This window comes from Mustela nivalis, assembly GCF_964662115.1.
Source record: "Mustela nivalis genome assembly, chromosome: 9".
Taxonomy (NCBI): domain Eukaryota; kingdom Metazoa; phylum Chordata; class Mammalia; order Carnivora; family Mustelidae; genus Mustela; species Mustela nivalis.
This window is the reverse complement of record NC_139028.1, coordinates 69,625,087-69,652,137: the sequence shown is the minus strand read 5'-3', so window position 1 is coordinate 69,652,137 and position 27,051 is coordinate 69,625,087. Positions and strand designations below refer to the sequence as shown.

General features: G+C 45.1%; 1 protein-coding gene across 1 annotated transcript; it reads right to left on the bottom strand.

Annotated features, from left to right (window-relative positions):
• Positions 1–1,784: 1,784 nt before the first annotated feature.
• On the bottom strand, positions 1,785–26,566 carry OLFML1 (olfactomedin like 1). Its single transcript, XM_082683002.1, has 4 exons — positions 26,234–26,566; positions 25,950–26,116; positions 23,578–23,866; positions 1,785–3,579 (listed from the first exon to the last, which is right to left on the bottom strand). Exons 1-4 carry the CDS (start codon positions 26,322–26,324, stop codon positions 2,789–2,791), a joined length of 1,338 nt encoding a protein of 445 aa, XP_082539128.1. The 5' UTR covers positions 26,325–26,566; the 3' UTR covers positions 1,785–2,788.
• Positions 26,567–27,051: the final 485 nt, after the last annotated feature.

Sequence of the window (27,051 nt, the reverse complement as noted above, 5' to 3'; positions counted from 1 at the left end):
CTTGACTGTACTGCTAGGTTGTTGCCTTGCCTGGGCCTCCCAGGACAGGTTGCTCAGTTAAGCTGATTAAAATCCCTGTGGGCCGCAGATGGCATTGACACCGCAGACTCTGTCTGGCACAGTCCCCAGGTCTGGCAGGAGTCACTACAGCCGGGGCCTCAGTTTTAATCTACATTTTTACAGGCTGGACAAACTCCACAAGACACGTCTTTTTTCAAATTACCCTGGCTGTCTGAAATTACCAGAGCGCCCGGAAGACTTTTACGTGCGAACAGAACTTAAGCCACCACAGCAAATATGAGACTCTGGTCACTGTAGGAACGTGGCCAGAAGCGGACCAAAGGCAAAGCCAACAGAGGAAGGCTGGGGCCCACGAGAGTTGTGTTACAGCAGGACACCCTTCAGTTCTCTTTCACTTCCTTAAAATAGCAGCAGAGGCTTTTGTAGACCTAGGCGCTCTGGTTCACATGAGTTCATGGGTGTTTCCAAATCCCACAGGTTACTGCCCCAACAGACACACTGTCCTAACCATAGCCCCTAGAAAATGCGAATCTGTTCTAAGAACTACACAACTACTTTTTATAAAAATTATCTTTAAAAATGGTCTAAGTCCCTGGCTCTCAAGCTTCTTCACACTTTTGAACCATTTGGGGGGAGGAAGCTTAAAACTACGGCTGTCTCGGTCCTACCTCCCGAGGTTCTGATTTAATGGTCTAGGAGTATGGCCTGGCATTGGGATCTTTAAAAGTTCCTCAGGTGATTCTTATGCTCAGTCAAGTTTAAGAACCACTGTCATAGGGACTTTCATCCTAAGATCTGACAAGCGACCCCAGAGCTGAACAGTTCACCAGAAAGAAGCCCGAAATGGTGCTTGTGGGCCCACGTGCTGTCCTGCCCTGAATCCCTGGAAAAAAAAGTGGCTCATTAACAGGGAGACAATGTCTTGACCTGAAAACGTGCTTCTACCTGCAGGAATTTAAAGCACCCGGGTGGGTCATTAGTGGCAGGCAGGGTACTCTTCAGAACTGTCGAATCCAGATGTATCGCAGACAAAAAGCAACCCTCCTCTGGGCCCATAAAGAACTCTGAGTGTGGGACCCACACATAATTCCACTCACCAAGAATCCCACTCAACCCTCCCCCTGAGGCAGCCCACATGCCTTACTCCGGTGAAATAGGTCATGTTATTTTTACCCCCCAGGGTAGACGATGTCTGTAAACCCTTGGAGTGGGCCGCATGGCCATGTTTATGTATCCATACCTGTATCCTTCCACAACAGATGGGGGCTGCGGGGCTTCTAGAACTGTGGGTAATTGTGCTGCAAGCACGGGGTGAGGGATTTCATTCTGCCAAATCTCTACACAAATGCTCTGGGAGAAAAACGTCTCTTCATTGCCCGTGGTCCCACCCTGAGCTTGGCAGAGTTGGCAAAACAGCTGTGAGCACACAAAACAAGCCCTCTCATGTGACTAACCTGGAAAGACAGAGGCCTCAGCACATGACACGGACTGGCACCACAGCCCGCGCGGGTGACCCACACTGGGCTGAAGTGGACAAATGCGTGGGAAAGATTTAAAGAAGCCCCTCTGCAGCAGCACAGCTGTCCTCTGTCACCCGTGCCACTTCGCATGCCTGCTGTGAGGGAGTCACTGGCCCATGACCCGGCTTCCGTCCAGATTCCAGAAGCTTTCCCTCCCCAGGTCTCGGTGTGCTGGGGAGCTGAGCGCTTCCTGCCAGCTTGTCTGCTGAGGGCACACACGCAAGTCTCCCTTGATGAGGCTTATTTGCTTAGTGTCAGTTTTATTGTGTTTCCAGCAAGTAAAGAGACAGAGGGGAAGTTAAGACAAGATGAGGCTACAGGTGGGGTCCTCACCCTTAGGCTGTAGGCTGGTTTTCTGGACGAAGTAGCTTTGGAAGGGCTTTCCAGAACATCTTGTGCAGACATGAAAACCGGCCGCAGGGGGCAGACCGTGATTTTTTAAGATGAGATGCTGAGTGTATTGCTTAGAAAAGGCTGGGTGAACAAACATCACATGTGATGCTCCCTTCGGCAATGGAAAGACTATGGGATTTGCAGTATTTTCAAGCCCTATTCTCATTCTGAGGCTGTGTTCCTCTGAATGGCTCACCTAGACTTCTCTCATCTCTACAATGGCAAGTATAAAGACCTCTTCTGCACGTCTCACAGAGTGGAATGAAAATTAAATGATGCAAATGGGAGCAAACACTTTGGAACTGGCAAGTAGTATTCAAATGTGAGCGGTTTTACTTTCCTCTTGTATCTCTTCAGCTTGGTAAAGGGGCAGAGCTGGGGGACCTAGAGAGTAAACATTATAGGAAATTGTACTTTAACTGGGTGGTGAAAAATGGGAAGAATACCAATAGGCATTTAAGAAAGGGGAAAGAGTGTCAGGAAAGGCCAGGACGGAGCCAGGAGTATTAGGAAGTGGGCTATGTTTCTAATTGTTGGCAGGGGAAGGGGCTAGGGTTGTAGGGGTAAGGGAAAGTCTGGACATAAGCTGGATCAGCACTTGGAGGGCCTTGAGAGCCAGGAGGTTTGGGTGGGTCACGGAAGTTGAAAATTTCCAAATGACAGACTCTCATCTACACTCTTGGACGATAACTCAGGCCATAACATCCAGGGGGGAGGATATATACACAAGCCCAGTTCTAGGCTCTATCCCTGTATGTGATCAGAGGGATACCGTATTGCAAAGGGGCTGTGGCCTCCGTGTCCCAGAGAGCAGTGTCCACAGCCTCAGTGCTCTCCCTCCTTGCTGTACTGCATTACTCCAGAAGCTGCTTTCTCTTTGTCTGGAGTTTGTAAATGATCTGGTTTCCATCATTCCAGGCATAGAGCTGCTTATCTCTGGGGTTGTAATGGATCATAGAATGACTTCTTGGCCGCCTGGGGAAGAACAGTTTGGGCAGATCATCCTCACTGACAATGCCCAGCGGATCATAGACACAGGTGATACGGTGAGGGCCGTGGCCGCCAGAGCTATAGACCACATAGAGAACCCCACACAAAAGGAAGGAGGCTTCAGCATCCTGGCTTCTACATGGAGTGTCCCATGAGTGTTCCACTCCCAGTGTGCCAGGTTCAATTTTTGTGAGAACCAAATGGCCATAGACACCTGGCCCTGAGTGGATGGCCCAGAGCCCATGCTCGTCCACAGCCAGGTCAATGTATGTCGATGGGGAGTGCTGGTAGACCAGGGCTCGGCCTGCCCCTCCTGGGAGGAGCATTCGATCTTCCACAGTCCTCTTCTGCAGATTATATTTGATGATCTCATTGAGAGTCCCGTGGTTGTGAAAAAACAGAAAACCTCTGTGGATCACTTGGCCCGTTCCCTGCCAGGAATGTGTTAGGATTAGCTTCCGTGGGGCTGGCTTGGTGCTATCCTCCATGAAAGCCCGCAGGTTTGCAAATTCCCAAACAGTTTTGTTTCTGGATCCAACTAGGAAATAAACCTTTTGAGAACTGCTGACCCCATCTTTCATCCAAGAGCCGTGTGTGTCCATAGTCTTCTTCACTATTTTCAGAGACTTTATGCCCATCAACATGTTGTCACAGCCTGGCCAAACAGTAGAAAAAAAAGAGGTACTTTATGGACATGAGATGTCTGCTTTTCTCACAGATTACTTTTGTATTTCCTGTTTATCAAAGAATAGTTGACATATAACGCTACAATAGTTACACGTGTACAACACAGTGATTCAACTTCTATGTTATGCTTGCTCACAAGAGTAGCTACCGCGTGTCACCATACAACACAACAATGCCATTGACGATATTCCCTATACCGTGCCTTTTATCCCTATTCATTCATTTTGTCACTGGAAGCCTGTCCCTCCCACTTGCCTTCACCCATTTTGTTCCCCCAAAACAACAACTAGTTTGTTCTCTGTATTTTGGGTCTGTTTCTGTTGTCTTTTTTTTTTTTTTAGGCTCTACATATAAGCTAAATCATATAGCATCTTCCTCTAACATATTTCACTTAGCCTAACACCCTCCAGGTCTGTCCACACTGTCACAAAGAGCAAGACTGCATTTTCTATGACAGAGTAACATTCCATATACACCACATCTTCTTATCCACTCATTTATTGATGGACATATAAGTTGCTCCTATGTTTTGGCTGTTGTAAATAAGGTGCAATTAACAAAGGGATGCATGTATCATTTAAAATTTAGTGTTGTTTTCTTTGGATTAAATACCCAGTAGTGGAAATACTAAATTATTGGGTAGTTTTATTTTGGATTTTTTTAGGAACCTCCTTATTGTTTTCCACAGTGGCTACAATAATTTACATTCCCACTCATAGTAGATGGGCTTTCATTTTTATTCCACATCCTTGCCAACACTTGTTATTTCTTTCTTTTTGATACGTGCCATTCTAACAGATATAAGGTGATATCTCTTTGTGGTTTTGATTTGCAATTCCCTGATAAGTGATGTTGAGCATCTTTTCATGTGTCTGTTCTCACAGATTATTTTTTTCCTTCAGTGTCTAGAATAAAGTTATCACACACAGATCAATCACAACTTATGGTATGGTTTAAAGAATCAAAGAATTAAATGAATAAATGTGTTTCTGTTAAGGGAGCTGCTGTCCAATGATAAGAGTGAACGTTTTATTCAAGTCAGGATATAAACAGCTCTTTGCTGGGTCAGAGACCCTGTTCACCTCCTTGGAGTTGACACAGTGGGAATCACTTAGGGGTAAAGCTGCCTGATTCAATTCCATTTGTCCAGATTTTACCACCTATCTACTGTGGACTTAGCTTACAAAGCTCCCAGAACCATGCTAAGTAAGTATTGAAGATAAAAAATATATATATAATATCAACCCTAACGTTGAGGAGATCACCTTCTAGTGAAGGATTTTGGCCCTCAATCCTATTAGAACATTATGAGAACTCCACTTATCCATTCATTAATTTATTCATGAATGCATGCATGTAGTCAGCAGACACTGGATACCTACAAAAGGCGAGATACTGAGCTAGGTATTATGAGCTGGGGTGCAAAAGTTCTGAGGTACAATGATAAATTAGCAATGGTTCTTGCTTTATAGGTACCTGACTCACTACAATAGAAAGTTTAAAGTGGATTTTTTTTTTTTTACAAAAGGACAGGGAATGGTGCTGTCATTTGAGGAAGTGGATAATCTACATTGGCATTGACCCTTAATAGGTACCATTCTGACATGGCAGGGTATAACATTCTTCACAATTCATAAAAGCACATTTATGACTTGTGTTAGTAAAGTAGTGCAGCACTGAAACCAATATAAACTAAATACTTGCTTTTACCTCAAATTAGATGCATAAAACAAAACAGTGGATTGAAACCAGCTCTGTGCTGGAGCATTGAGGGTGGGGCTAAGGAATATGGATTTTATTCTATAGGCAGGGAGGGAGCTACTGAGTTTTTTGAGCAAGAGTGAATCATGGTCAAGATTTATTAAGCTGGCAGTTGTGTGTATGCTGGATACATGGGAGAGAAACCAAAATCAGGGAAACCAATTAGGACAGTATTTCTATGATCCAAACAGGATCTTAAGGGTCTCTAATGGGGGAGGAAGATGAAGTGGGGGATAAAAGGGGGGGGCTTTACAGTTCTCCAGCTTCTCTATCTTCATGCAAAAGCCCTCCCTTCTTTGTATCTCATGCTATCAACTCCTTCTAGTCTGAATCACTGAGAGCTCTCTGGGACACTACCCCACACACTTCAAGGGTCTGAGCACCTCAACTTCTTCAACTCCACAGCACGTTGCTTTCAAGCTCCTCTAGCAACCACTCCCCAACCTCCGTACTCTGGATCCCCCCGCCCCATCTCCCCGGAACTGTTCCCTATTAGAAATGTAAAACTCTAATATGCCAACCTCTGCAATAATTCCTTACCCTTCCATTTCTCACTTCTTTGTTCTCACGGACTCTGCTCTTCCATTTCCTCATGCTCTCCTGCCCCTTGACCTCTACTTTCTCCCAGGCTCTCAGCTTCCTTTCCTATCACCCATAATACCTCTCTCACCAGGACCCTCACCCTCCAGCCCCTCGTTATTCCACCATAACTGCTCTACAAAAACCCCTGTTCCTGGATGAATTCAAACATCTGGGTCCATCCCAGACAGTGGTGTGGAGAAAACCTCACAAACATGCCACTACACGTAAGTGTTCTCCAACCTCAGCTGAGCCCTAAGCACCATACCACTCTCTCCACAGCAGGTATCTTCAATTTGTCCCCGTCCCCCAACCATATACACACATACTACCCCATCAGTCTCTTCCCTAACGGCAGATTAACTCCTTTGAAAAAATAAATACCATTAGACATGATGTCCCTGAACTTCCTGCCCCTCACTATAAACTTTTCTTAAATTGTTCCTACCCTGGCTTCCCTCCCACACATCTAGAAGAGGTCATATCATTCCTCCTGTCCAGCGCTAAGACATTCACTTATGCTCTGATCTCACCCTTTTCTGGCTTCCTCTTGACTCACTAGATGAACTGCCACCTTTCTGTCATCTTTAATACCTCCTCCACTGCTAGTTCCTTAGCTTATAAACACCTTGCCTATATTTAAAAAAAAAAAAAAAACCCTCTCCCTCAATTAGGCACCACTCTCTAGTTACTTCACTCCTTCTATCATTTTATGTAGTTTCTCCTCCAGAGTGGTCTACGCTCTCTGGGTCTACTACACTCCCATTTTTTCACTTCATAGGAACTTCACAGAAACTACCCCTCATTGCATCACTAAGGACTTCCTAACTGAAAACTCAGAACTTTATGTTCATATCTTACTTCATTTTCCCACAGCATGACAGTATTGATCAATTCCTCTTTCTTGAAGATTTTGTTTCCCTTGATCCTTGGGTCACTACTATCTCCATGCATGCCTTCTACTCATTTCTTCTCTGTTTATGGCAGAGACAGTGTCTGTGTTCACCAAATGCCATTCCATCTTCCTCTTCCCCACTTATATATTCACAGCTTTCTTTGTAGTTAGGCTGCACCCGCTGACCTGTATTCTGTCCAGTGGGACACGGACAGAAGTGGTAGAAGCCATTTCCACCTAGCCCTAAAATACGCTATCTTCCAGATGACCTTGGTGTCTTGGGATTCTCATGGTGTCCAAGTTAAGGAGGGATATGGGCCGGGATGAAACTGGTTCTACTGGACTTTTCAGGAAAGATGGGTCACCAGTTCTGATGGTGAACTTGTTGTGTGGGCGGCCCCATTAGACAGTCTGTTGTAAGGTGAACAGTGTCAATGGAGGTGGGGAGGGATGGCTTACTAGAAGCATGAGGAACCCCATGGGTATCCCTCAAAGCCTGCTGAGGTCTGTATGGGAACAGTATGGACCTCTCTTGTTGACTGTTGGAATGTATGGGGGTGGGATGCCAGGTCTGTAACACTTCAGGAGCACTGAGCTCTGCAGGTTTCCCTCAGGTCTCTGCAAAGGCTTTGGTATCAGAAGCTGGATGGGCCCATGGGTTGTTATTTTCTTCTTCTTAAATGCTTGGGTTCTCCAGGATAACTGGGGACTCTCTAGAGTCAGAGGACATGAAGCAGGATAAAGGGAGATAAACCGGACATGAAGAGGAGAGGGGCAGAGCCAGAGACGCCCTAGAGGTTCTGAGGTAAACAAGCATCGTAGCAAACACTTGTTACTGCCAGCTGTTTGGATAGCAATTCTATCACAGTCCTTTAATCAAGTCATCATCCACAATTATCAGACCTTCTCTTCTCTCCTCAAACCTCCATCATACCGTCCTCTCTCCTATATGAAGATCTTACCCCTTATTTCGCAGAGAGAATAGAAGCAAGCCAAGAAGTGCCTCATTTCCTGCCTCCATTACTGCAATTGCCTCCCTCAGGGCGGCTACACTTCATCCTCAGCTCCCCTGCCTTCCCCACAGCAGCCAGTGTAAGCTTTTAGCAATGTCAGTTACATTATGTTGCATGTCTGTTCAAAACTCACCAGTGACTTCCCTTCTCACTCAGAGTACAGTTCAAGTCTTCACCTTCCAGACCATGTGAGCTGCCCCGGCACTGCCTCTCAGGTCTCCTCTCCTACAGTACTTCCCACCCGCTGCACTTCAGTCACTCTGGCCTGCTGTCCCTCACGTGGTGCCGAACACACTCCTGCCTCAAGAATTTGTCACTTTTTTGGATCCCTCTGCTTGGGAACCGTCTTTCCAAGATATGTACTGGCTTCCTCCCTCACTTCCATTAGGCCTGCTCTCAGATAGTCCCTTATCATTAAGGCCTTTCTTGAACACCCCATAAAAAATGGCAGCCCTCTTCTCCAGCTAGTTCATTTTTCCCCATAGTGCTTATTAACTTCTCTCTGACATATTATAAATGCATCTGTTAACATATTTACCACTTGATTCCCCTCAATGGAATGTAAATGTCATAAAAGCATGAGTTTTTCTCATTTGTTTCATTCACTGCTGTATGTCTTGCCCCTAAGACAGCACCTGGCACATAGTAGGTCAATATTTACTAAATAAATGAATGAATGAGTTTTCTGAACACCGAATTTAACAACCAATTGCATCTGAACCCATATTCTCTGCCTTCCCTCCTGCTCCCTTTATTTTTACAGTGGATCTCATCTCCAATAACCTTCAAGGACTTAACTTCAATAGTCTCTCCTGCCCTCCTAGACCTTTCCCCTCAGTAAACAAACAGAACTTTCTAGTGTGGCTCTGTTTTTCTCTTCCACTTCGTAATGACACTCCTCTGTTGAGGAGTTCCATCATCTCCAGTTATGCCCTAAGCTGCTCTAATTGGGCTTCTGGCCTCTGCTGTTCTAAACTCCCCTACCTACTCCACATAATCAGTTCTTGTCAAGGTCACCAACAACCTCCATTTGGCCAAATCCAAGGGTCAGTTTTCAGTCTGATATCCGAATCAGCTTCACAGCAAAATTTGATTACTCGATCACTACCTCCCCTTGAAACCCTTTTCTCCAGATTCTGGAACATCCTTCCTCTTGTTTCTCCTCCCACCTTTCTGGATTTTTTTCTTGGCATCCATTTTGGGTTCTTTTTCCTCTCCCACTCAAGGAGGAAGTGCTTTGTCCTCACATCTCTTCTCTGAGCCACCTCAGTCTATCTGATGGTTCTGCATACAGATAAGTTCTAACTAATGATGAATTTGGAATTTGCCTCTGGAATGACATCCTACCTGGATGTCTACTTAGTCCCAAATTCACTTATCTAATGGCCTGCTCAGTGTCCCTACCTGGATATCTTCAAACTTGACCTGTCCAATCAGAAATCTTGCTCTTATCCCCCAAATTCTTTCTCCCTACTCTTCTCATTTTAAGTAAAAACCATCAACCACATTTCTTACCTAAGAGTCATTCTTTTTTTTTTTTTCAAGATTTTATTTTATTTATTTATTTGAGAGAGGAGAGTACAGAGGGAGAAGGAGATGGAGAAGCAGGCTCCCTGCTGAGCAGAGAGCCTGACATGGGACTCAGTCCCAAGTCCCTGAGATCATGACCTGAGCTGAAGGCAGATGCTTAACTGACTAAGCCACCAGACACTCCCGGAAGTCTTTTTTTTTTTTTTTTTTTAAGATTTATTTATTTATCTGTCAGAGAGAGAGAGAGAGAGAACACGCATGCACAAGCAGGGGGAGGGGCAAAGGGAGAAGCAGGCTTCCCACTGAGCAGAGAGCCTGATGTGGGACTTGATTCCAGGACTCTGGGATCATGACCTGAGCCCAAGGCAGATGCTTAACAGACTAAGCCACCCACACATCTGGCTAGAAGTCATTTTAACTCCTTTCTCTCCATCTCCCCACCACCAGCAAGTTCTGATATTAAAACGAACCTTTAAATTATGTTATACTTAAATTAAAATGCTCAGATGTCTCTCTCCTCCTCTTCCCACCACTCATCCCTGTGCTCCCTGAATCTTCCCCTCTTGCCTAGACCACTTTATCTCCCCGGTTTTACTCTTGCTTACCAACAAGATGCTCTCCACAAAGCAGGAGAATTAATCATTTTAAAAACATATGTTATGTGGCTGACCTGCTAAACCCATTCTCCTGTCACTCTTGGAATAAAATCCTAACCTCCTATCCTGCCCTGAACTACCTTCAGGACAGGGCAGCTGCCTGTCTATGGGACTTTATCCTCCACTTCCTCCCGCTTGCTCACTGAGCTCTGATCACCCTGGCTTTCTTGCTATTCTTGGAGCAGGCCAAGCTCGATTCTGCATCACGGCTCATGCATTTGCAATTCTTTCTGCCTGGGGGGCTCTCTTCCCTGATCTTCCCACAGTCTGCTCCTCTCCTCCTTCAAATCTCAGTTTCAGTGTCATCTCCCCGAGGGGCTTCCTGTGACGACCGCATGGAAATTTAAAATGGTTTACTACAACATCTTTCTCATTTCCTGGAGATTGCTGTTCATATTCTGCAATTCTGTCATCTGTTTTATTTACTAGCTTATTGTCCTTCTCTCCCACTGGACTGGACTGTAACCTCCACAAAAGCGGGACTTTTGTCTTCATGTTGACTATTGTACCTGATTGCCTAACTTAGTGCTTTGTGAGTTCAATAAATATCTATTGAATTAATGAAGAAAATAGCTTAATTCAAACAGATGTTTTCCTAGAGCCTCCTTAGGCTGTGCATCTGGAGTTCTGACAACAGGCCTGTCTTAAGTAAATAATAATTTGTAAAGTACTTTAAAGCTTTTAAGAGACTTTCAAATCCATTATTTCATTAAAAAATCTGACACAAGGTTCTTGTCACATGGCAGGAGTGGGCAGAGGCTGCAGGAAGGAGGGGTTAGGCCTGCAACTGCTCAGCGGTGTCTCTAATGGGGAAGAGGAGGGGCCCATGGGCCAGGAGAGAAGCTCAGAAGCTGTTTCTGATTGAAGAACAAATGCAAAGGCTTGAGAAGTTAATAAATATCTACAAATACATACAATATGCATGGCACAGTGAGAAGTACTTTATTTACAGGAACTTGAAGTAAGTGCTTATAATATGCCTAAGTGGTGAATATTTTAATCTCCATTTTCCAAATGAAAAGAAAAGGCTTGGACAAGTTCCTTGGAAGGTTACCCAGTTATGGGTCCTCTGAACTCAGTGGGAACCCGGAGGCAGGGCTGGCCAGGAAAGCTCCAGCCAGCCCCAGAGACAGGCCCATCCCTCTGCGAGGAGGGTCAAAGAGCTTACAGCCCAGCTACCGAGGGGGACTGTATCTAAGAACAAGGCACATACAATGTCTCACAAGTGAGAAAATGTTCATTTAATATACAGCAGAAACTAAAACACCCATTCTCCTTTCTCCATCTACTCCTCTCTTATTACATGCAAAATCCTTAGAGAAATAGAAAAACAAAAAAAGAGTGTTGATAGATGGTTTTGATTAGGAAGAGACAGTTCTGAGAATACGGACACACAGAATTTCTCCTTGTGCTATCCTGCCTTTGCTGAGGAAACCTGGGACTGGGAGTCAGAGACCTGAATGGTCTGAACCCTGTCTCTGGTTCTCTCTGTCTCCCAACAAGTCCGTTGGTCAATCTGCCCTTAGCCCTCAAATGAGGGGTTTAGGCTGGATGTTCTCTAGTGTTTCTTCAGGACTGAGAGTCTATAATTTTATAAATTCCTCTTTTGGACTTAGAAGAAAATATACTTCTTGTGTTTGAGTTACAATAGAACTCCCTGCTGTGCTTCTCTTGAGAGAGAGAGAGAATTAGCAGGAGAAAAAGGTTGAGAAAGAAAATAAATTTTAAAACCTTTGAGTTCAGGGGCGCCTGGGTGGCTCAGTGGTTTAAGCCTCTGCCTTCGGCTCAGGTCATGATCTCAGGGTCCTGGGATCGAGCCCCACATCGGGCTCTCTGCTCAGTGGGGAGCCTGCTTCCCCCCTCTCTCTGCCTGCCTCTCTGCCTACTTGTGATCTCTCTCTGTCTATCAAATAAATAAATAGAAATCTTAAAAAAAATAAATAAAACCTTTGAGTTCAATCAAGATGCAAATTATTTAACAGAGACAATGGCAAGCAAAGTTCCACTGGCAAACCAAAGAATGCAAATCTCTTGTTTTCCCTGAAGCAAAACTGCAGACCAGGATAGGATTTGGCCCAAGGCCTCTCAGTGACTTCATATACAAATATCACTTATTTGAATTTTTAAAATACTTTTGCCCTTATTAAAGGGCAAAACTCTCCAAACCTGGTGAGACTTGCCCCTCTATAGGGGAGTGACTCAACTGCCCTCTAGTTATGTTTTAGAAACATTGGTCCAGATGTTGGTGGACAATGGATTGGGGTTGAGGTGGGAGAGAAGGGGCCCCCGGGAAACAGGCAGAGAGTCTGTAAGTACAATCCAGATCAATCCAAATAATGATGGACATGGAAAAATGAGTATGGAAAAAAGAAAAATGAGTATGGATTCAAGAAATAGTCAGGGGCCCCTGGGTGGCTCAGTGGGCTAAAGCCTCTGCCTTTGGCTCAGGTCATGATCCCAGGGTTCTGGAATCAAGCCCCGAGTCAGGCTCTCTGCTCAGCAGGGAGTCTGCTTCCCTTCCTCTCTCTGCCTGCTTGTGATCTCTGATGGATAAATAAATAAAATCTTGGAGAAAAAAAAAAAAAAAGAAGAAGAAATACTCAGGAAAAGAGGGGTCAGGTCTTAGTAACTGGTTAGATGGTGGGAGCCCTCAAGGAGGAGGGTGATGGAATGACAGAGAGGGAGCCCAGGTTTGCTTGGGAAAAAGAGGGATGAATTCATTAAAAATAAACAAAGAAAAACTGTAAAACCATGAGTATTTTGACTGGTTCTTGAAATTCTGTGCCATTAAACTTGACTTTTTCAACTACCTGGATTGTATTCATGTTAATAAACATTAGTCAACCTATCAAGTGACAGGTACAATGTTAGGCTCTGGAATGACCAAGATGGCTGCTCTCAGAGTAGCAATTAAGTATAAAAGCTTCACACTAATACAATGAAATTGTGAGGGCAGACTTAATGTGTTGTGGAAATTAGGGCTGTTTCGTACTTTCTGTCCACAGAATAAGTTGCAAGTATCTCAGCACGGCACTCAAGGTCCTTCATCTGACCTCCTCCTGGCACGTCCCCACCCCACCTGGCTGGTCACCGGTCACCAACCTGCCATGACCTTTTCCAAGTGTTAGAGTTTGCCCATATTTTTCCTTCGCTCCCCTTCACTAACCTGGGCTACGTCTGCTTGTCCTTCAAAACAAAATTCTCTGGTCCTGCAGAGCAATCAGTTGCTGCTTCCTGTGTGTGCAAAGCAGTCCATGCAGGTCTCTTCCAGAGCAGTTATCCTGCTGAATCAGAACTGCTTACTCATTCTGTTTCCTTGTAAACACTTCTGACAGAGGCTGGGTTTATTTATGTTTTTATCCAGAGTGCCTGGGATCTACCATGCGTATCCTTCCCATCTAATCTCTTACTGCTTACTGTCCACAAACGCAAGAATCAATTAGATTCAGAGAATGCAGTATTGGTGTTCCAACTTCTATCCCAACTCACGCTCTGCCAGCTTAGAAATCAGATTTTAAACAGCAAAAGGTAGGTGCAGATATTGGCAGGTGCCCTTGCATACTCCTGAGAGCCTGGGTAGCTGCGTGCCAGGAAGGCAGGCAGGAAGCCTGGCTTGTGTGAAATGGCCTTCGGTGAGCCATGGGAGGGTTTGGCTTGGCAGGACAGTGAATCTAGGCCTTAAAAGGGCCTGGAATACAGTAAGTACTCTATAGCTTGGCTTTGGTGAGTCATATGGAAGTCTTTAGTAAATCTACTTTAGAGCTCTTTCTAGGTTCCCAGCGCTAAACTCAAAGTCTTCCATGGTCCCCACTATGGTGCCCTGACAGTTTCCCTTTGTTGGCGATGAGCAGCTGCTTGTGAGAAAGAAAACAGATTTGATAATATGGCTCGTTGCTTGCAAGGCTCTGCTCCTCCGCATCGAGTTAAGAACTTCACAGGAGAGTATGTGGGAGATGTGTGAGTTGGGAATATGAGTCAGGCCGACTCCAACCACAGGGTGCCTGTAGCTGGAACCTGACACAGCCAACTTCCTTACCATGTTTCCTTTGGGTGCTGGCCAGCTGCCAGAATCCCCACACCTTAGCTGATTTCCTTCCACAGGATTTATCATCCTCTCTCTGATATATTTTAAATTTATCTGTTACCTATTTATTGTTCGACTCCCCTCAATAGAATGTTCACCCCACAAGGTGTCTGGTTTTGTTGTTGTTGTTTTACTGCTGTATGTCTTGTCCCAAAATAGCATCTGGCACGTATTATAATTTTCCTATAGTAATTATGAATATGGTAAATATCAATAGATGTAACTTACATCAAGGAAAATTCTTTGGGGTCCTGAATAATTTCTAGAAATGTAAAGCGTTCCTAAAACTAGAAGCTTAAGAACACTATCCCAGAGGATGCGGGCTGGTCAATACTCATGGGAAGGGAGGCAGTGAAGTGGGCAGGGTTCTGAGGAATGTCTGACCAAACCGCTCCATTTTGAATCAATTATCAGAATGTTGCAACATGTAAGCATTCCAAGGTTATAATTATGAACTCTTTGTTTTTACTTATTTTTCTTTTAAAAGCTGAACTTATTTTTCATTTAAAAGTTTTTCTCTGTGTGTGGGTTTTTGTTTTGTTTTGTTTTTGCATAGTGTTTTTTGTTTGTTTTCTTCCTGTAATACTATTCTTACCAAACTTAAAGGGATAGAAACGTTCTCAATTTCTAGGTGTGGTCCTGCCATTCTCCCATTTGCCTGGTTAGAAAACAGAGTCATTTTGACATTGTGCCCACATTTTTCCTGCGCAGGAAATCTCACTTTATCCTGTTCTCACCAGCCTCTCTCAAAGTCTAGGGCCTGCTTTCTTGAACTTGAACTTTGCGGCAGCCTCAAAACCATCAGTCACACTAATGCCCAATTTACTGCTTCCATATAGAAACTTGTCTCGTAAAAATGGATTTTGTTTAATGATTATTTCCAGGAGCATCAGGACCAAAAGTCTTCTGAGATGCTGTCAAAGGTCCTATTGGAAGGGTGGGCCCTAGAGCCAGTCTTAGAACTTGCTTTGGCCATAAGAATTCAGTAATAGTGACCAGACCTTAGTGTGCCTGTGCCTTCTCTCTCAGAGGTCTGCCTTCTTCATGGGAATAACCCCAAGTCTGTCTCCTGAAAGAGCAGGGACCACGTGGAAGAGATCCAAGCCATCCCAGCGGAGAGTACTTTCAGCCAGTCCCTTGGACCATGTGCCTCTGGGGAACCAACTGAGAGCAGCCCAGCCCAGCCCAGAACTGCCTTGCTGCCTTGCAGCCTCCTGAGAAATAATCAATGATTATGGTTTTAACCCACAAGGTTACTGAGGGGTTTGTTATGCTGCATTATTGTGGCAACAGGAAACCGAGTGGGGGTGAGGGCATAGTGAGCAGAAATGGAGGCCAAGATGAATCTGCTGTGTCTGGGGCTGAGGGAGCACACTTCTGAACATAGCAGGCATGTGGGAGGCAGACGGGGTTGTGTAAAACACGGGGCACCATAGTTTCTTCATCGGACAAGAAGCTGTAATGGTATCTGCCCGGCAGGGTTGTCGTGGGCTGGGGACAATGGAACAGACAAAAGGGCTTAATGCAATCTTCGGCGAATAGCTCCCTCTACTTTCTAAGAAACTGTTCCTCAGGGTCAGAGAATTTTGATTTCCACTCTGTTCCAGGCACTGTGAGAGACTTGGAGAAGATGGCATGAATAATGCAGGGGTGCGTGAACTGTATTTTGTTTTCTGAATAGCACATCGGGCATGGTGTAGAGCAGCGGGTGGACAGGGACAGGCCCCAGTGACACAAGGGGCTGAGAAACACTCGAAGTTCCTGTGTTCAGCTGTTGGTGTGTTATCTCTCATTACATAGAGGTAAAGTAAATATAGTGCAGATGATATTCATAGTTTTTAGTTAATCAGCAGGTGTTACTTTTGTGGAGAATGACAAAATATTTTAAGAAAGCTAGGTTAGGTGGGGGGCGGGGGAACGCCTGGGTGGCTCAGTTGCTTAGGCGTTAGCCTTCGGCTCAGGTCATGATCTCAGGGGCCTGGGATCAAGTCCTGAATTGGGCCCCCTGCTCAGCGGGGAGTCTGCTTCTCCCTCTCCCCCTGCCCCTTCCCCCTGCTCATGCTCTTTCTCTGTCAAATAAATAAATAAAATCTTAAAAAAAAAGGGGGGCCCCTGGGTGGCTCAGTTGGTTAATCAACTGCCTTCGGCTCAGGTCATGTTCCTGGAGTCCCAGGATCGAGTCCTGCATCAGGCTCCCAGCTCCAGAGGGAGACGGCTTCTCCCTCCGACCTTCTCCCCTCTTATGTTTTCTCTCACTCTCTCTCTCTCTCAAATGGATGAATAAAATCTTAAAAAAAAAAAAAAAAGCGAAGAAAGCTAGGTTGGGGGTCTAAAGAAAGCTAGGGCTTTCTTTATGCCATTTTGTGGGGTTTGCTTTATCCTCTAAGTTGAGGTTTCTGTCAAAGCTGCTAAGGCAATGCTGTAGTAACTCTAGTCAACTAACCCTGGTGGGCGATCTAGGCCAGAGCCCTGGAGAGGGGAGAGCCTGGTGGCAGGAAGCTCGGTGAGCGGCTCCTGCAGGAATCGGGGCCAAAGTGGATGAGAGAACAGCGCAGATGGAAAGAGGAGATTTGAGGGTTGTGTACAAGGAAAGAGCTGCTGGATATGGGGACTGGTCAGATGAGGGCCAAAGAGAGGCTTCTGAGGTTTCTAGCCCAGGAAGGTGGGTGTGTGGAACTTCTCTACTAACTGAGAGAATCTTGGGGGATGCAGAGGAGTGTTTTAGCTTTAAAAGTAAATGAAGGAAAGGCAGGGAATTAAAAACCAAGGAGGTGAGGGAAGAACATGGACCCTTCTTGGACAGGATGTTAAAGAATGATTTAACGCAGTCTGTGAGTGGGAATCTCATCACCCAGAGACCAAGGGGATGGACGCCGTCCTCAGAGTGTCCCACCCCAAAACCACAGACAGCTGGGCCTCCTGGCTGCAGGCCCCGAGTCTCGGCACAGAGGGCTCCCACTGTGACCATCCTGAAGATGGCACCCCTGACCCCTACCCCGAGCTCTGGTGCACACCTATCCCCCCCATCCCCACCGCTGCTGGCCAGCTCTGTGCACTGTGGCCAGCATGACCCTCCCCAACCTCCCGCTGAGTCCGGACGGACCAGCGCTTGCCACTCGATCGTGCCCAGCATGATGGGAGAGGCTAGCCTATGTCCGAGGCAGCCCGCCCCAGTGTGCATCCCAGCTCTGGCCTCAGTTAGCCGAGAGGCGTCGGATAGATTGAGTCAGTGCCACCCAAGTACACAGCCTTGTGGAATCTGTGAAAAACTGTTAGTTATATAAATTCTCAATCTGGGTGACTGAGGCAGCATGCTTTGCCATAAGCTGCAAAGAGCAATGCAAAATTGCAGGCACTGGCTCAGCACAGAGGATCTTAGCTCAGTCCGGTTCCTTCATCTGCTCTCTGTGACTAAACATGAGGCATCATTAGGCCTGTGCTCCCACAGGCCATTCCATTTGCTTGAAGCATCCTTTCCTCCTCTGTCCATTTCATCCATTCTTTTCCATTATGAAACTCAGCTTGAGGGTTGCTTTGACCACAGTCCCTTCCTTACCACTGCACAGCAGCCCTGGCCTCCCTTGGTTACTTAATGCCACTCCCCACTCCTGCTCCTTCAAGAGCACTGGTCACTCTGGCTGTGACCCTGGCTTCGTCTAGATGGGCTCCCCACTTGGCGGTAGCTTTTTGAGGACAAGGATGTCACCCTATTCCATGTTCCATCTCGAATGCCTCGAACAATACCAACACAGACCTGGAATTCAGGAGACAATTGTTGAATCGGGGGGCAAATGAATGAATGAGAGAGAGAAGGAATGGGTGTTCACTCAACTTGAAGCCAAAAGCCATCAGCTAAAATAACTTGGGGACCTTCTAGTAGTATCCATAATGATGGGACTGGAGGTATCCTAGATGGTAGGCCTGTCACATAAGTAAACAGAAGAAGTGCTGTGTACGGAGGCCTTTCTGGACCCGGCACAGTGACCTCTTGGACTCTGTGGGAGCTAGGACAGGCTAAGCTTTACACACGCCTCTGGCGTTGCTGGCCCCAGAATGCAGCAACTTCTGGCTACAGTGTGTGTGTGTGTGTGTGTGTGTGTGTGTGTGTGTGTGTGTGTGTGCGTGCGCATGCACAGGCACACAGTGGACCTTGGGAGTTGACTCATAGAGATGTTTTATTTGGCTTCCAGTGGGTATATTATTTTTTATTCTGTTTTGCTTTTAATGGCTTTGAATATGGGGCAGGCACATTTATAACACCTGAATGGATCCCACAGGCATTTAAATGTGCAGCAACAAACAGACTTTCTTTTTGAAAGATGATCTAACAAACGATAGGAGTTATTTAATTCACGAGACAGAGGGTTACTTGAGGTCACTTATGTGCACCCTTGCAGTAAAAGGAGCTGGAATGAAACAGGAAATAAAATAAAATCTGCTCTAATGGCTTGTTTTGACTGCCTTAGAATTTTTCTTCGTAAGCTATTTACAAGTAGAAAGAGGTTAATAATCTTATCCACCCAAGAACACAGCCTTGTGGAATCTGTGAAAAACTGTTAGTTAGATAAATTCTCAATCTGGGTGTCTGAGGCAGCGTGCCTTGCCATAAGTTGCCAAGGGCAACGTAAAATTTCTTTTTACTAATAACAGAGTGCCAAAGATTTGGAATGACTTTTAAATATAAGTCAGATTGTGTAGCAGTACTATTCACTCACTGCATTCTAAATCGTGTGTGTGTGTGTGTGTGTGTGTGTGAAAGAGATGCAGGGGTAAGGGAGAGAGAAGGAGAGAGTGTGTGTCAGAGTTAAAAAGATTTAAGAATTTGACCTAACCTCAGAACAACCCTGGGATTGCAGCCCTCATGTGAATGTCATTTGGGGATTGTCTCTAAATAAAGGCTAAAGACTTGAAAACAGCTCAGACCAGGTCTATTTTATTTACCATCCCCAGTATCTGACCCTTCCTAGTTGACTGAGAAATATTCCAGAAGTAAATGCAAACCATCTTTTTTTTTTTTTTTTTTTTTTAAGTAGCCTCCATGCTGAGTGTGGAGCCCAATGTGGGGCCCAACAGTGGGGCTTGAACTCAAATCTGTGAAATCAAGACCTGTGCAGAGATCGGGAGTTGGACATTTAACCAACTGAGCCACCTAGGTGCCCCAAAAGCAACACATTTAGTGATGTCAGAATTTTCTGGAAATCTCCCAAGACAAGGTCAAATCTCCCAAGAAAGTTGCACCATTCTCTCCCTCCAGGGTTTCCAAAGAAACTCTCTTTGTAAGACAGTATGTAGGTAAGAAGGAAACCCTATGACATGACAACCTTGGCCTGTAATCCCAAGGTGTTTGCCCAGACAAGGGAGCTGACTTGAGTCTTAAGGATTATAGTAGGAGCTCTGTAGCTGGCTCAGTCCCTGCTGGCCAAGGATAGACTACAGGAAGATGGGAGCCTTGTAGGATGAAGACTAGTACAGGCAATTAGTAGCAGCGGGACCTAGCAGATGAGAGCATGAGTGCAGGAGGTAGGCAGAGTTCCCAAATTCCCTCCCCTGCTGTACCTGCCCTACATAATCCCTTCCTCTTGAGAGCGGGCAATGCCTGTGACTGTGACAGGCTAGCATCCAGGATTTGGTGACATTGCAAGACAGAAGTGAAGGGATTCTGCAGATAAAATTAAGGTCTCAAGCCGGCTGATTTTGAGCTAACCCAAAAGGAAGTTATTAGGGGTGGACCTGATTTACATGAGATGCAAATTCTTAAGAGGGAAGGGTGCTTCCTAAAGAGAGACACTCTCCTTCTCGCCTTGAAGAAGCAACAGTCACACTGTGAGCTGCCAGCGTAGATGGACAGCCTCTAGAAGATGAGGGTCTTGGTCTTAATGACCTGAGAAAGTGAATTCTGCCAACAGCCTCAGTGAGCTTGGCAGTGGACCCTGAGCTCTAGGTGAGAATGCAGCCCTGCTAATGCCTGACTGTGTCCTCCTTGGACAAAGTGTCCAGGTGAGGTGTGCCTGGCTGGACTCCCAACCCACAGATACTCTGAGATAACGAATATGCACTGTTTAAAGTTCTAAATCTGTGGTAGTTTGTTACTTGGAATTAGAACACTAAGGTATATCTAATTACTAACAAATGGCAAACAAGAAAAAGTGGGGGATGGGCATAGCATACAAAGTACAGAAAAGTCTATCCTTGAGTGGAGAGCCTCTGAAAATAATAGATCTATACTGATCAGAAGGTTGTGATTGTTTACAGGTTTGTCTTCCCCTAAACTAAGCTCTTAGGGGACTCTGCCACCAGTATCTCCTCTATAGATAATTTTTATAGCCTCCTCCAAGGGCTGTGCTGACCCAGACTCTGTGAATGCAGAAATGAAGATGTCCATATGTTCACGGTCTGGTCGAGGAGTAAATACATACAGATATGTGTGGTTGAGAGGATGAATGCTCCCTTGGGGATTTAAAAACATATTCTGGGAGCACTAGAAGCCAATCTGCCTGGCAGGAAGGATTCACTGAGAATTCACAGCATTCTTCAGTCAAAAAGGGGGAGTGAGAAAGTGAGAAGAACTATATATATATTTTTTTCTTTTCTTTTTTTTTTTTTAAAGTTTTATTTATTTAGTTATTTGTCATAGAGAGAGAAGCGAGAGCAAGCACAGGCAGACAGAGTGGCAGGCAGAGGCAGAGGGAGAAGCAGGCTCCCCGCCAAGCAAGGAGCCCGATGCAGGACTCAATCCCAGGACGCTGGGATCATGACCTAAGCCGAAGGCAGCCGCTTAACCAACCGAGCCACCCAAGCGTCCCTCTTTTTTTTTTTTTTTTTTTTAATTGCAACTGCATGTGGGTAAATTATGGGAGAAGAAGAAACTGAAAATCAACTTGGGTCACTTTATAAAGGACCTTTCCTATATAAAAGGCCAAGAGATTTGAATGGAATTTTTGGTGTTGGTAATTGATGGGGAACAGAAAAAAAAAAATTCAACACAGAGGAGTAATATGATTAATTTTGTATTGTGGGGAGGTCTGTGTGACAGCAGGCAACAGGCAAGATCAGAGGCAAGAGGAGCAGTAAGAAAGCCAGGGCAGGGTGCAGACACGATGTGCTCACCCTTCCATCCCTACCATATAGCACATGGCCCATCCAATAAGAGGGGGCCAAGAGTATTTGTTGAATCTTAAACCAATGAATCAACAAATGAGGGCTCCGATGCAACAGGCATAGAAGGAGAAATCACAGAAAAGTTCAAAGTTTTCACTCACCATGGAGCTGGGAGAAGGAATATTTCAGGCCTCTAGTATTGGAGGGTCAGGGGTTGAAAGAGCAGCAAGTTCTGAATCGGGACATCTGCTGAGCTCTAGCTGAATGGAAAGGGGCAACCCCAAGCCTGAGGGGCTTAGCGAGTCCAGAGACCAGGAGCAGCTCAGGGAGCTAACCTAGCACCACCATTCAGAACTCGGGTCCTGCCTGCCCCCTGGCATAAAAGTTCAGACACATTCTAGCTCAGGCCACATTGGTACTCAATTCCTCCCATTAGTTTTTTAGGCAGCCTCTGTTCATCCTCTGCTGGATCACCCTCACCTTTTCCTCCTTTCTTCACCCCAGCTTACCCCCTATCTGCTCCCTCTCAGAGGGTCAAGACAATGTCAGAGCCAAAAAGAATCATTTACTCATTCAACCAACTTGGTCAACTGTTTCATATTTCAGATAGGCCCCTTCTGCCTCAGCATTAAGATGTTCTCTTTTCTATGAAAACCTAGTAACACCTCTGTCTGTGTTGATAGTCTCTCTCTCCATGTATTCATCCATTTCTTCACCTAGTTATTCAACGACCAGTATGCATTGACCATCGACATTACTCTAGGTACTGGGACACAGCATTGAACATAAAATGCAGGATCCAGGCTCTCATAGAGCTGACCTTATAGATGGAGAGGCAGAAAATAAGCACTGAACAAATAAATAAACTAGAAGATTTCAAACTAATAACTATTCTGGGAAAAAAAATAGTAGAGTAATAAGTGCTCCAAAACTCCTCTTGGGTTTCTTATCTCAACATATTTGAGAACAACCACCTAGTGACCTGAGCCAAAAATCTGGAAAGCATCCTGGACTTCTCCTTCTCACTCACTTTTCACTTTTAATTATCAGTCATTAAGCCATGGCATTTCCAACTCTCAGTCGCTCGCAAATCCATCTGCCCTTCTCCATCTCAATGACACTTAATGCAGACACCATCACTTGTCCCCCAAATTATAGTAGGCCCCCCAACTGGTCTTTCTCAAGTCTCGCCTACTTCCTTCACATCATGCCCCTGCTAAAAATTGTTTAGTGGTTCTTGATTGTTTTTCCAGTCAAATTCAGCCCCCTTTGCCTTGCATGCAAGGCCTTTCATTATTTGGGTCCTGCTGAACTCCTGAGTCTTGTTTCTTATTTTCCAAATGTACCTGCCCCACAGGGCTTCCACTCAAAATATCCACAGATCTTCATGCTAAGGGTTACATACTCATACACCTTCAGTAGGTTGTGCCCGTACCTCATGTGCCCTCTGCTCATTCTTCTCTTAACACTTTGTTCAAAATGCAGATCAAGTGTCATCTCATTTAGGGACACCCTCCTTCTTATAATGACCCATGGAGTTCTTATCAGGATTACAGTGAGAAGATCTACAAAACCTTTAGCACAACAAGCGCACTCAGCTTTTATCTTATTTCCCGATGGAAGTTTCTTGCATTTGGGGCAGACATAATTAACATATAAATAAAATTTTCCTATTTGCAATGAAACCATTTCAGAATACAGACTCTGAGCTGGGTGAATTGTCTCCCTCATTGTTTTATTAAAATGGACAGGAAATATCCTTTCTCATTTATGTTTTTCTTACATGATACTTGTTATTAGAATTCAAGCTCCTAACCATTATTCTTAATGGCCTGGAAGTGATTTGAATGGGATCACCAGTTAGGACAAATCTTCTAAATATCACCATCCTGACAACACACACAGTAATAATTCACTGCAGTCCCCAGCTCTGAGGGTTGGCTGATGCCATTTAAAATTTCAGACTATTTCTTGGCACATCTGCAGCCACTCCCTACTCCCAGGGTACTGGGAGAATCCACCAAACTTCTCCCCTCTCTGGAAGGATCTGGGACCACATGCCTCTTCCAAACCAAGGTCTATCTGGAAATGTCTTTCCTGGGCTGACCTCTGACACTGAAGCTCTGACCTTCCATGGGGCCTTCAGAAACTCTGTGAAATGAAAAGCTGCTCTCTGAGAGTGACTTTTCCTTCAGACACCTGCTCCCTGCTAAGGTTTCCCTCCTAGCACCTGCACCCAAAACCACACATCGGGTTCTTACTCTCCTACTTGCCAGACCCCCATCTGTGCTGCATCTGTGTCTCTGAGTGTGAGTCCCTAGAAGAGCTATCAAAGACAGAATTCTCTTACTCGCATTCAGCAGAGTCCGGATCTTCTTCTCTTCTTCCGCCTCTTGGATGAGCTTTTCCGCCAGGGTTTTGTCCTCTGATTCCACGCACACGTCAGCTTCTCGCAAATACTCCAGGTAGTCGATCTCCCTTTGCGCACGTTCGACTCTCAGGGCCAGGTTAGTCACTGCGCTCTTATACTCACTTGTGTAGGTCTGGCATCTTCCCAGCATAGCGGAGATGTTTTTGGAGAACTCTTGGAAGTCTTGAATGTATGCCCTCATTGCTTGTGTACATTTTTCCAGTCCTTGCTTCAGTCAGAAAATAAATTATTGTTCATTATTTAAATTGGCCAAGTAATATAAATAGCTATCATTCATTGAGAAAGATTTTTAATTTACAAATCATTGTAAGGGGGAAGATAAAAATCACCTGTAATCCCTCAGTTCAAAATACCACTGATCTGTTAGTGTGTCAGTTTTTAAAAGTTTTCCCATGCATTTCATCATACATATATATAAGTATATATTTTAAAATGCAATTTTACTATAATGCTTGTAACATATTTTCACTTGCTAATACACTGTGAACATATTTCAATACTAATTAATAGATAGCTATACAATAATTTTAATGATACAGAATTCCATTGCATTGATGTCCTATTTATTCTATTAGACTCTTTTTGATGGACATTTATGGACTTTTCAACAATGCTAAAAAGAATCTTTGTATTTACATCTTTGTGTACTTATCTGATTATTATCTTAGGGTGGATCTCTAGAAGTAAGCTCCATCCCCAGCACCTGGCACAGGGCCTAGCACACATATTCATAAATATTTACTGAGAGAAAGAATAAAGTGAATGGAGACCAGAAATGGGGTGGCTGGGTCAAAGAGAACATATTCTTAAAGCTCATTTGGCAGTCTACCAAAATGCTCTTCACAAAAGTTGTAAAAATTGCAACTCCAAATAGTAGTATGGGATACTGTTCACTGTGAAGGAAAAGAGAGAGGGAAAGGTAGAAAGAGAGAGAGGCAGAGAAACTCCCTAAATCAATCCTCTTATTTCTTTAATACCCCTCAGACACAAGTCCCTCAGGGCGAGAGGACTGTGTCAGCTTGTAAGTGTCCACACTGGTCATCAGTGACTGCCCTCTGGGACCTGACTTCCCCACCAGGTCCTGACCAGGATGGGGAAATCTATACAAATCATATCCCTATCTTTTTCATTTTTTTTTCCTTATCTTTTTCAAATTCACATTCATAACCATCAAAGTATTTGTCTGTACACCAGATTTCAGGTATCGAGGAAAACCTGCAGGCATCTGGCTGGCGCTTATCTCAGGATAAGTCGGTGTTAACTGCAGAGGGACCTCGGTTGAACATAATTCTGGCACTTTCTAGGAGGCACATTGGGGAGGAGCTGTCTGAGGAGGCAACAGGTGAGGCAGCCACCATCCTGGGAACATCACCTCCCCGGCCCCCAGGTCTCAGCTGGTTGCCTGAGCAACGTTAGGAAATGCGTTCAGTCTGCTCTGTTATTTTACTTAACCAGATGATCAACTAATTTGGACTTCAGAATTTTTCAAGAAAATATAGAGAAGAAACATTGCAGATAAGAGTGTCTTTGGGGGGAAAAAAAGTATCTTTGGAAGAAGATAAATAATTTATCAAAATTTAACTTGTATAAACGCAAGGCAATTAAAATATGAGACAATTACCAGGAGTAGTATGTTAAGAACTTGGGCAGAGGGTTACATTTGTCCCTGGGAGCCTGTCTGTGTAGCAAAAATGTTGGTGTTTTACAAATTTTAATGAAGCGCCAGCTGCGGCACTTGGAGGAAGGATCCCAGCAATTTCTCTCTATCTGACATAGCTGAAATCTACTCATTTCTGAACCCAAGTGCGGTGCTGCAAAGAAGCGAAGATGTAGCTTCTTGGTACAACATCATGACTTTTTATGGTGGCCTCATGTTTTATCATAAAAAGACAAAAAGGAAAAGTGAAAACTTGCTTACCACCCTGATATGGTAGAACATGAATAAAAAGTGACCCCAAATTTTTAATTTTTGTATTTTAAAAGTTGAACTATTGAATAATAACATTTTGGGCATTTACCACCATGCCAGGGAACGTCCTAAGTATGGATTAATTTATTAATCCATAAATGGAGTGAAGTCCTGCTCAGGGCTGGGGAGTGGTAAAGCCTAGACTCTGGAGTTGGTGCTCTGAACAACTTGACTATGAAAACTCTCACAGGCGAGACTGGCCATGTATTTGGCATTGACCATGTGGGGATCGTGCATCCCGGTAACTAGGGAAGCTGGGCTAAGATAAGGAGACTTATCAGGCAGGCATGCACCCCAGATCAGGTGCACAGATGCCACCTACCTCCAAGACTTGAAAGCGCTGGTAGATGTAGTGCACCATGCCCGGGTCCTGGGCACGCTGGGTTGGGGGCAGAAGAGCTGCCAGGAACAGAACTAGGACAGCAGAGGCTCGAGGAAGGGCCATCATTGTCCCGCAAATTGCCCAGGGGTGGGATCTCCTCTGTTGTGCTAAAAAAAAGCCAAGGATCCAGGTGGTCTCCTGCTTTCTAGCCACTGCTTTGAAAATCCTCTAAAAACAGCCTGAAAGCCAAGCCTGCTTGTTATTCCCCAGATGGGTGATCTCACTTTGGAAGTCGGTGATCAAGTCCAGCTGTTGGCAAGCCCGTCCCTGCAGGCCTTGCAGGTCTACTTGGGGTAGAGAGCTCCTTGGGTCCATCTGTTACCGTCACCCGTCACACACACTGGTCCTCTCCAGGCTAGTAGCTGCACCCTCTTGTAGGCCTGGGTGAGCATGCATTGGGGTGGAGGTGAGGGTGGGGAGTAAAACGTTCTTTGCGTTTTACTTCGGCTTTCCTCCTCCCTAGTGGACTCTGCAGTCCAATCACAGCCTTGACCCAACACGAACCACCCCCAACTTCTCCGAGTTGGAATCTCAGTTTAGTTTCTGGCAAAAATTCCCAGGATCCTTTTCCCAGAAGTCCTGTTGGGAGACCCCACCCCTCCTCTGGACTCTTTGCATTCCAGCAGCTCTTAAAGGCACAGCAAGGGGGAAAAAATGAAAGTTTGGCTACACTCCTGTCTCTGAACAGCCAGTGCACAGGGCTGATTGCTCCTTGGGGAGAGAGGTATAAGGAGCCACAGGCCTGACTGCCCTGGGGCTGATAGCTGAAAAATCGGAAGATGGAGCTCAGAGGAATTGCATTAAGGGGCCCAACAGTAGCTATCTACACAGCTATGCCTCCAGAGCCAAGCCTTCAGCACATGGAACTCCTTTTTTAAGGACATCCTTGAGCTTTCTCAGTCTCTAGAAGCAGAATCCTCTTCCTGCAGCCACAGGCCAGCAATTCATAGAACATGGTTTCTACAAGGTTCCTGCAGGCCCTGGGCCAGCTGGAGATGTGTCACATCCCCAGGGGAAAGTGGTAAAATCTTCCTTTTTTTTT

Excerpts from the sequence above, each read along its gene's own strand:
- OLFML1 (XM_082683002.1), bottom strand. The coding sequence starts at position 26,324 with ATGGACCCAAGGAGCTCTCTACCCCAAGTAGACCTGCAAGGCCTGCAG. Across the intron at positions 26,117-26,233 it reads CTTGATCACCGACTTCCAAA|CACAACAGAGGAGATCCCAC; the intron begins GTGAGATCACCC and ends GCTTTTTTTTAG. Across the intron at positions 23,867-25,949 it reads AGCGCTTTCAAGTCTTGGAG|CAAGGACTGGAAAAATGTAC; the intron begins GTAGGTGGCATC and ends TTCTGACTGAAG.